This window comes from Odocoileus virginianus, chromosome 11 (assembly GCF_023699985.2).
Source record: "Odocoileus virginianus isolate 20LAN1187 ecotype Illinois chromosome 11, Ovbor_1.2, whole genome shotgun sequence".
In the NCBI taxonomy this organism is placed as follows: Eukaryota; Metazoa; Chordata; class Mammalia; order Artiodactyla; family Cervidae; genus Odocoileus; species Odocoileus virginianus.
In genome coordinates, this window is record NC_069684.1 from 46,516,536 (window position 1) to 46,527,391 (window position 10,856).

At 42.1% G+C, this 10,856-nt stretch overlaps 1 protein-coding gene across 2 annotated transcripts; it reads right to left on the minus strand.

The window, feature by feature from the left end:
* Positions 1 to 221: 221 nt before the first annotated feature.
* Positions 222 to 9,948, minus strand: HNRNPU (heterogeneous nuclear ribonucleoprotein U). Of its 2 annotated transcripts, none has more exons than XM_070474402.1 (14): positions 9,091 to 9,948; positions 8,078 to 8,189; positions 7,919 to 7,992; positions 5,856 to 5,995; positions 5,191 to 5,290; positions 4,730 to 4,842; positions 4,154 to 4,417; positions 3,880 to 3,999; positions 3,424 to 3,552; positions 3,167 to 3,335; positions 2,678 to 2,932; positions 2,236 to 2,420; positions 1,796 to 1,867; positions 222 to 1,337 (listed from the first exon to the last, which is right to left on the minus strand). In XM_070474402.1, the coding sequence occupies exons 1-14, from the start codon at positions 9,722 to 9,724 to the stop codon at positions 1,284 to 1,286; spliced, it is 2,421 nt and encodes an 806-aa protein (XP_070330503.1). In that variant the 5' UTR covers positions 9,725 to 9,948; the 3' UTR covers positions 222 to 1,283. The 2 variants fall into 2 exon arrangements, with proteins under 2 accessions (XP_070330503.1, XP_070330502.1); XM_070474401.1 differs by having other exon boundaries at positions 9,034 to 9,948.
* Between the last annotated feature and the right edge of the window lie 908 nt (positions 9,949 to 10,856).

The window sequence follows — 10,856 nt, forward strand, 5'->3', positions numbered from 1 at the left end:
CCTCATTAAATGTTTAAAGTCATCTGGGGGGAGGGGAAGGGAAGAGTTCAACTTCGTAATTTTAAGTCAATTGTCAATATACATTTAAGTTTTTAAAACCTAAATGTTCCAAGTGCAGAGTAAAGAATAAGCTGTCCAGAAAGCACACACTTAAATTTTCTCCTCTTGGGAGTTTCATAAAGGGATTTTGAACCTTGATGGCGAGAATCCCAAAACAAGAGTAAAATGAATTCTTTTTATTGCAAACAAACGTCTAAATTAATTTCTCCACCCACTTTCTTTAGAAAGAAAAAGAAATCAGCAGGCTAAGGAGATACCCATTCAAGAACTGACATGATTAAAAATTAAGATATAAATGGGTGACTCACAATTTCATTAGCTTACAAAGATGGTGGAGTTAACTACTACAAGCACACTAGTTATACAGTATTTTGTGGGAGAAGGGCATACAGACATAGCTAACTTCATATAGATCCCATTAGACAACTGGATTTACAACAAGTTTTTTTAATAAGAAATGGGCAAAGCCAGCTTTCTTTTCAGAATCAAAATGCAGAACAAATGGAAAAATTATGGTACTTAAACCTTCACAAGTTTGAGCCTCCACAAATAATGCAACCAAGTTTTACATTTTTTAACAGCCCTTCTACATACACTCCATCTTCTCTATCTTAGTTTCAAATTTTATCTTCATTCCCAAATATGCCAATTCCATTGTTACTTAAAAAGAAAGAACCTTCCCAGTTACTGTCAAAAACTACTATTTAGCTTACCCCTCCACTACTCAGCAAACTACAGAGAGGATGGAGTGTAATACGAGCAGTACAGAGTCTTATGCAATTCATGAGGACCACTAAGTCCTTACATGAATCTGGTTGCTAACATTTCTATTATATTGTGACAATGACTCCCGACTGTTATCTCTGTGAGAAATGGGGGGGAGTAAATTCTTAATAAAAGACACCAGGTACAAAGCAACATTTTACTTTTGTTGTGATAAAAAAAAAGTCACATTTTACAGATAAAATGTAGAACCCTGAAATACTGACACATTCTCTTATCGTGCACAATGCTGAGGTTCTCTTACGATTCACTTTAAAACTGCAATTAAAAATGTACAAAAAAGAAAAGAAAAAAAAAAATCAACCCACAAAGCTTCTAAAAAAGGAACCCGCAGGCACTTCCTCTTGTGGAATGTTTAAAAAGTTAGCCTACTAAAGAAAACAGTCGACTTCTTGTGAAGGTTTTGGAGAAATATGTATCAGTTCGTTTTATTTGGGTATTCAATAATATCCTTGGTGATAATGCTGACTCCATGGCTTCTGACCCCAGAATTGCTGTAAGAGAAAATTTTTTTTTTAAAGAAAAAACATCAATAAGCCACTCAAATTGCTTTTAGGAAATGACAATCTAATTCAGAGTAATTGCTGGAAACAAATTTATACCTGTCATTCCTCTGATTTATCAAGCCAGATTTAGTTAGTATTAACATCCCATTATCAATACACATTACAAAAAAAACACATTATGACTTCGGTTAGTTTATACAATTAAAGCTATCAGTTAAAAAAAAAAGTATGAATTAAATATTACTTTATTAAAAAATATTAAGTTACAGCAAACTCCAACCTATCTCACCTTCAAAAGATAGTATATAGCTACAACTGCAATACAACTCACAGCTTGCCCTGTAATACTTATTTATAAACACTTCAATCCCTGGACAAGATCTTTTTTCAAGATTGATTCTTAAATACAATTAAATGCACATAAAAACATGTAAGGAATTACTTACACCCTGCTGCCACTGGTTGTAGCCCTGAGATTGATTTTTGTAGCCACGATTGTTTCCTCGTCCTCTGAAGTTCTACAAAAAAGAAAAAAATCTTTAAAGAACTCAGAACACAAGCTGTTAGTTAGGATTATCTAAGGGGCAGGGGGCAAAGAGGGGACATAGCTGCAGAAATGGATGGATGGGCAGTCAGCCATTAACCTGAACACTCTGCTGGGTTTCCTTTCAGGTGATTAAAACTTATTCACTAGGAGACATCACACCTGACTTGCTCCTATTAAGAGTTAACGCACCTAAAAATTAACATTAATGAATTTTACACATTTTATCATAATTATGCATATACACTGTGTTCTTAACTCTTCAGTGAAGCTGCCCACCCTATGTAACCTCTCACACTAAGTTACATGGAGAATCTGTCTGCAGAGGTCTTCAGTGATCACCTGGTTGTAGTTCCCTCTGTTAGGCATTCCACCTCTGTTGTAGTTCCCTCTGTTCGAATACCCGCCTCGGCTGGGAAAGACAGGGCCACGAGGATACGGATAGCCAATTCCACCACTTCCACCACCACCACCTCCTCTCTGTGGCATGTTGCCCCTCCTATTATATCCACCACGATTCCCAGGAGCTAAAAAACAAGAAACATTTCATTTAATAGTGTTACTTTCTTTACATGAGACTTAGGGTTCTTTCGGACCATTCCTTCATCTTAGGAGAAAAATGTTTAACCGTTCAACACAGCCTAGATATGCTTACTAAGACAGCTAAGATAATGCAGATCAAAAGCTTCCTATGTTAAATTCAGCTAAGTAATATATAGACCCAAACTAGAAGTTTACCATTTGTTTCAACCTTGGACCAAATAGTAACTCTAAATTAACTTGCCTCCTCCTCTGAAATTTCCACCACGCATATTGAATCCACCACGTCCTCTATGCCCACCGCCTCTGTTAAACTGGTTCTTGCCACTCTTATTTTTATTGCTCTTCTTTGAGCCTGTGTTCTGTTTCTTTTCCGGTGGAAGAGCCTTTTTGCTTTCTTCCTTATATTGCTCCAAAAGTTTCTGGGCTTCTTCCTTCTGAAGTTCAACATAGGTTATTTCATCAAAGCACTCAGCTACTTCTGGCAGAGTAAAGTTTCCTGCAAAACATAAAAGCATATTAACCTACAAACCCACTACATACACATTCACAACCCTAAAGCCTACAATTCTCAATCAGCTGTAATTCTTGCAAAACACACAATACCTAGTCATATTTTAATCACATTTTCTTACAAACACAAGTTAAATAAAAACGTTCATTTACAGTTAAACAGCTATTACTGATATTAAGACACAAATCACAGGCTATATAACGTAACAGAACACCATGCCTTTCATTTTGAGAACTGCATGTTCTGGTAGGTCTTTCCCCTCTACTTCCGCCTTCTTCTGTGTTCTCTGCTTATAGTCTTCATCTTTTGGGCAAACTACAACAGCTTTTCGTTGGAAGCCTGCAAAGAGGCACATTTTTCTCCTCTGGGCAGCAGCAGACACATTTGTCTTTCAGAAAAAGAAAAAAAAAAAGTTTATAACCCCAAACAGTAATTCTACAATTATCAGTTTTTTCAACTTCAAAGTTACAGCTTACCTGATCCAAAATGAAATTTCGCTTCTTACGGGCAGCAATCTCAATAAACTTTCCAAGACATTGTGGAGCTCTCTGCAACAGCGTGTTCAGCTTTCCAGTATCTGCCATTTGCTTCTTAAAACCTGCCACCTTTTTTTAAAATTAAAAAAAATTTAAACATTGCCGTTCCTCAATGCTGTAAGAAAGGACATTTTATCCTATAACTCCACCCAATGCCAATCAACTCATGTTTATCTAAACTGGATAACTGAGTTAAAACTTCTACAGAAAATGGAGTTTAGTCACTGGAAGGAAAGCACTTTTACCCTTACAGGTAAAGCACCTACTTACAAAACCATTTAACTGCCCAAACTCAAAACCTCTAAAATACTAAACAAAATGAATAAAAACAAGATTACCTAGAATAAATACCTTCTAGTCTTTTTAAAATGCTGAAATCAAGCCCATTTTACTTACCATCATTTTATCCATTATGGTGTTTGTTCCAAGAATGTTGTATTTACCAGGATTTTCTGCTGCATGTTTAGTAACCCAGGTAGTTTTTCCAGCTCCTGGCAAGCCAATCATCATAACCACCTACAATGCAAAGAATTCTTTAAATATTTTTTAATACACAAAAGCCCAGTTCACACATTTGAATTTTCACAGCCTTTTAATGAGAACAAGTACAGCAGTAAATTAAACAGAACTTTAGCCAAGGTTCAAAAAATTTTTTTTTCCAGTGACTTACTTCACAATCTTTCTTCTCTTCAGGCCCCTTTGGTCCTCTAACTCGATCCTCCAAGGGGACATTCTGGATAAAAGTATAGTCTTCAGGTATTGGAAAATATGGCTTTTCCTTCTGACCAAAATTAAATTCAACTGCACAGTTGTGGCACAGAACATGCGGGAAGAGTGGTCGTCCAGCAAGAACCTCCTTACTGATTTTGAAGGCAATGCCAAGATCTTGTCCATTCTTTGCATAAGCCAGTTCTACTTCATCACTTTCAAAGTTCTGTTAATTGCAGAGAAAAATGAATGGATTTTAATCTGCTTCTTGTAACACTTCTTAAAAAAAAAACAAACCACCTAGGAGTAAAGCTTATCTTGTGGATATTTAGGTTATATGTTAAAATAGCTTGGTGTGAACAACTACAACACCTATGTCCACAAACAGAAATTAATACTACCCAAAAAGACTAGATTTTCAGACCAACTTCACATTAAGTTTTCAGTCAAAATCAATAAGTAAATGAAAAGTCCGATATAACTGAAATAATCTTATCTAATGACTTGCCATTCACATAGAAACTTAGCTAAGACTCACAGCGAAACACGTAATCACGTCGTTTTCGTCGAACTTCTCTCCGTAATCCTCAGTCTCACAGTTGCATGTTTTTATTCCTTTTAGAGAATACCCATAAGAAAATTCTTCTTCACCTAAGAAAGTGATTAACTTTCATTAAATCAAGTCTCTGAAACAATACACTGACCCATTATTTTTTCAAGATGTGGGGTTCAAGAATACACTATACTGACTTTATACTATATATAAGAAGAGCTAGGTGGTTATTTAACTAGTTGACAAATTGCATGACATGATAACATTCTATTTGAACCATCAGCCATAAACCAAGTAACTATAAAGAAAAGCTAAAATTTAACCTGTGGCTCATGTTACTGTTATTCATCTCTAAAAAATAGGCAAAAAGTTTAGAATGCCTTCTAACTACTGAAATCAAACCCTAAACACTCAAGAGTACCAAGATACTCAAATGGAAACTTTACCAAGCAACATTCCACTTGTGGTTAGTGACCACCCAATCCGAACTTCATGTATATCAATATCTTTTGTATATAAATGCCTCACTGGGATCTTCTCTGTAACCTGAAAGTCAAAGAAAAACAAACTGTAAACCAAGGAAAATAAATCACTCAATCAACCCTGCTTTATTTCATTTGGGCAATGGGCTAATAATCCTTCTTCAGATACTAAGTACAAAGACACACCAACTTTACTTTACACTCCCCCCAACATTTACAAGAACTTCAAATTTTAAGGGCTTATAACTTGAAACTGAACATGTACTTGGTTGATTCACATTTAAAAGAAAATGTTGAAATTATATATTCTCATACTCAAAACCAACTTAAGTTTATTCTTTGACAAGTATTTCTCAAAATAAAAGCAGGAGCCTAACCAAATTTTTTTCCAAACCTTTGGCAGGTCTTTCAAGTGCCTGATAAAAAATGAACACCCTAAGTAAAAATTATGCTGGCTCTATCTACATGGCAACTTCTAATATAATAAACATCTTCAACTACTATAAAACATAGTCCCTCTTGTAACCCACAAAAATTTGAAAAAAAAATACAAGTTCCACTGATATCTAGTAACAAGCAAAAACCTCACAAAGCATAAGAAAAAAAGAACATCACAAAACTACTTTTACCTTCATCTCAAAACAGACTTTGCCTTTTGACACACCATAAGATGCCCTTCCTCCAGCCCACAGAAAAGCAAAACTCTCCATGGTAAGGGAAGAAGCACTGAGGCGATCTCTTGATATTTTAAAATGTAGATCACAATTATCTGCAATTATATCAAATACCGTTATTATTTCTTTTGATATCCACTATCAACATCTGCTATGTAGACAAAGCTATTATTAAATTTTCACATATTTCTGAATGCTGCATACATTTTTGCAGATGCTATTCTAAGTTTCAGTTTAAACCCCACTCCCACCAAGTCATTCTTGCCAAATTATGAACTGAAGTGTACACTACCTATGCAGCTAACAAATATCAAGGTTTAGTTTATGAGCATTTTAAGTATATAAAATAATCAAGACAATGTGACATTTATACATACCTGCTCTGCTCTTTACCTTGATTTAGAGGCAAGCAGTAGAGGATAGCAGGAAATCAAAGTGAAGCATGCCAGACCAGGTAGAATTTACCAGTGCCACAATAAAACTGAAGCGAGGCCATGACCAAGTATTTTAAAGAGTATGAGCTGTTGATCCTCACTTTACAGGGGTTCTAGATCTTAAATTCTTTGCTAAAACTTAAGACAATCTCAGTCTATACAATACAAACCTGGTCATCAATGCTGTTACTACCACAGCATTTTAGGTCCCCTTTCCCCAGATTTGCCTGTTAATACGAATGGGGGATTACACACTTTGGAGTAATCCAAATCCAAAACGACTTTAACCTAGCTAGCTTTGGGTCACTGGCTCATTAGCATGCACCTTCTGAGTTCTTAGTGGAGGCAACACTAAATTAAGAAAGCTACTTTCTTAAGTTTTACTGGTGAGATGAAATTATACCTACAGTCTGGAATTCCTTACATAAGCTTTGCTCTTTACATTTCTCATAGAAATGTTCAATAGATTATACTTGAGCCCAATAATGCACTTAAACTGGTATCCCTCGATGAGCTACAAAGTCTTATAACAGCATTATCTTCCTAAACCATTGCTTCGTATCTCGCCAATTTTAAGCAACTAAACTTTAAAACTAAACATAAAACATTCAACTACTCTTCCATACGCAGTTCTTAAAAAAAAAAAAAAGACTCCACTACGTTGACTATATGTAAACGGTATGTAATAAAAAGTCAAGACTTACATTTACACTACCATACACATCTAAATAAAATAGGTATTCCAAAACAGGAGAATCTAAGATTCAACTCCTTAGAGCTACAAGACAGGATGACACCTTACCTCTAAGCAATTATTTCTACCCTTTTTTCGGTTTATCACAAAATTCTACTCTCTGATCAAAATACTAAACCAATGATTTTGTATGTATGTGAGAAAAATTAGGAATCTGACTGCCAAGGCCCATTTAGAGGTTTGCAATACTTCCTCATACTCAATTGCAACCCAACTGGGTAAAGTAGCAGTATTTACAGCGCTGTCATTGATACCATTCGCTGCTGAAGAAAGCTAGTGGCCCAGTGATAGCCCACTGCTGCTGCCCCAGGTCTTTGGAAGAAACCAACTTAGGTTAAAGCAGCAGCTACTGAACTGGAATTGAGAACAAAAGAGCAGTTATTGAGAAAGTAATATTACAATCTTTTAGAATAGGGAATATCGTGATGTGCTAATGGGAAAGTCATTAATAAATACTTAACTAGCCCAAGTAGCTCACTTAATATAATTCCACCAAAAAAAAATGACATTACTTTTATTGTAGACCCTATAGGGACAAATTATAGTCAGTCTTACAAGTTTCTATTAGCTAGACAGTCAAATATTGACATTCATTTCACATTCCTACAAACGAAAATTTTAAAATCATACCAAAAAGTAATCAAATTGTTAGAGCCTCTAAAACTATCAATACAACTGCTGGACTAAATTAAGTGACCAGAATCTGAATAAAAGCCACCATCTTTCTAATTTTAAAAGAACCGTTTACACACATTAAGTTGTCTAACATCTTGTAACCAGAAATCACATTTGATAACTGAGGGAGGAAACAGGTAAACAGCTTCACTTACAAGTATCAAGACAAACCACTGTGTCGTCGAAGTGTTCATCTTCTTCTTCAACAGGTGGCTGAGGAGATTTGGCTCTGAAAAGACAGAATTGTCTCCTGATACAACTTTCCCCACCAAAGAACAATGAACATGTGACAAAACTAGGTTAGCATCCTCTACCTGCTATACTTGTTCTCTTCAATGTACTCAAAATAGCCACGGCCATGATCTTCTCGAGGTCTTTTAACACCTCTCTTTTTATCTCCGCCTTTCTGTTCTGTTTTGCCGTCTCCTACAACACACACGACACCGCTGTGTAAGATACCACGGCACGCCGCCACAACAAACAGAAAATCCCTTTCTTGTTGGAGGTTCCCTAAAGCTCCACTTGTACATTGTCGTGATTTCAATCAATGACTCACTTGCGAATTCAAACAACAATCTGCTTGGAATCGGCTTGGAGTCCGTGACGCAGTCTAAGGACATTGCTAATTTTGCCAGTCCACTCGAATATTCCAGAAAACTAATGAAAATTGAGCGCGGCCCAGGCCCGTCGCCCACGTGTACCCCAGAGAGAGTTCAGGAAAGGGGGAGGGGCAGAAGCGCCCCGCCCGCACTCCCCTCCCCCCGACCCGGGCCCGCGCTCCCCGCGGCCGCATTGTACTGCTCGCCGCGGGCCCCGCCCGGCCCCGCCCCGCCCGCCGGAAGTGACGTAACGCCGAGCCCGGCGCGCCTTGCACAATACCGCGGCCCGGAGCCGCCACGGCGCGCCGCCGGGGCCCCGGGCCTCCCCTCCCCCCGAGACATGTGCCCGCACCGCGCGCACGCAGCGCGACGGCGCCTCCGCGGCTCCTCCCCCTCCAGCGGCAGCTGCAGCCTCCCCCCTCCCCACCCCGGCTCTCCAGCCACATAATGGAGGCGCCGCCACCGCCGTCACACACCAAGCCGAGGCCTCACGCCTAATCCGGGATTCCCCGCGCCCCGCCCGCCCCCCTCCAGCAGTTCCCAGCCCCCAGGGGTGCTCCCTCCCGCGGCGGGTGTCCTCCCTCCCCCCCTGCGGGGCTCCGGCAGGCCTGGGCACGGTCCCCACCCCGCGCGGGCCTCCCGCCGCGCGCAACCAACCACGCAGCACTCACCCGCCGCCGGAGCCCCGGGGCGACCGCCGCCTCCGCCGCCTTCCGCCTTCTTCTTACCTCCCGCCTGCTGCTGGCCCTGCCTCGCCCCGGGCGGCGCCACCGTCACCGCGAATAGCGACGTGGGGCCGCTGCTCTTCCCCGCGGCCTCCTTGGCGGCCCCGCGCTGCTGCTGGGGTTGTTGCTGCGGCGCCGCCGGCGGTTGAGGCTGCTGCTCCCCGTGCCCGTTCTCGTCGCCCGCGCCTTCCTCCTCTTCTCCGAGCTCATCCTCCCCTTCCTGGAAGCCCTGGTCGTCGCCGTTCTCGTCCTCCGAGGCGGCCTCTTCCTCCTCCATCGGGCCCGAGTCGGCCGCCCCCGCCGCGCCGTTCTCCTCCCCGAGCTCCATCTGGTCCCCATCCAAGGCGGCGATCCCTTCCTCCTCCTCCTCCTCTTCCTCCTCGTCGTCGTCGCCGCCGGCCGCGGCCTCCTGCTCGAGGCCTGCTCCCGAGCGCCCAGCGGAATCCCCGCCCAGGTCTAGGCTGCCGTTCCCGGGCTCCATGGCGGGGCGGCCCCCGGCCTCCTCGTCGTCTAGCGCGGCCTGGAGACGCTCCATGAGCTCGGCCTTGAGGCCCTTGTCGGACAGGCGCCGCTTCTTGAGCTCCTCCTTCAGCTCCGACACCTTCAGCTTTTTCACATTAACAGGCGAGGAACTCATGGTGAGGCCCCGATTCACCGCTAGGCGCTGGCTCAAACTCGGCTCCGCTCACTCGGCCACTGGCGGCGGCTGCGGCTGCTCCTTGGCCCGGGCGGCGGCTGCGGCTGCGGCTGGAGGTGGGTTCGTGCTGCAGAGCGGATCCGCCTGGTGTCGAACGGCGCCAATTCCTTTCACCGAGTTCGCGAGGGAGACGCGGAGACTCGCCTGGCGCGAGCGAGCACGCAACGTCCTCTCGCAGGGGCGGCACCGCGCACGTAATATAGCCGCCCCGCCTCTGCGCCGGTGGAGCGCCCGCGCTCGCCCCGCCCCGCCCCGCCCCGCCTGAGCGGCGGGCCGGGAGCGCGGCGCCGCGCACTGCGCTTCCAATTGGGGCCGAGCTAATGGAGGAGGTGGAAACCGCCTTCAGTTAAACCGACCCGCTGCAGCCTCTGTTGGCCTTTCCAGCACTTTGGTGGCAGTATTCGTTTATGCTCTTTGCTTTCCGGCCAGGAGGCTACTTCTACCCAAATGCTTTCATCCTCAACTTGGTATTTTCAGCTGGAATCAGCCACCTCTTCTTCCATTTTAGATTTATCTTATCTGTTTCTCCAGCTATTTGCTTAGAACTCCTTAAAATTTTGATGTGATTTGTACACGCTGACAGTAATTATGCGCAGGGGATTTTCTTCTGCTTAATAATTGGTTTAATTTTCCTAAATCCTAACTTGGGAGTTGAATTTTAGACTCAGGAAGGGCCTTTCTTTTGTCTCCCATGACCTCTGATGCAGGGTTTAGGAGATCATGTTTGTTTTTGAAGTGTCCTCCACTCCATACTGCAAAGCGGACTTTACAGGCCTTGTCATGGTACTAATAGCCAAAGAAGTTAGCCTTAGAATTGCATTTCTGTTTTCTTTATATCTACCAAAAAGGCTAACCTGTAAGATTTATTCTGTCCAATTTAGAACATGGTCATGCAGTTATGAAGTCTCCTTAACTAACAGTGAGGATAAGACCCCCAGCTAGGTCACACACTTTGGTTCTATTCCTATGGCTATACCTTTGGCAAAACTATGCCAAAGCTCTAATAAAGACTTATGAAAAAATACAAGGCTGTGATTTTGTGAAAAGAAAAATAACTGTCACTCTCAAAGAG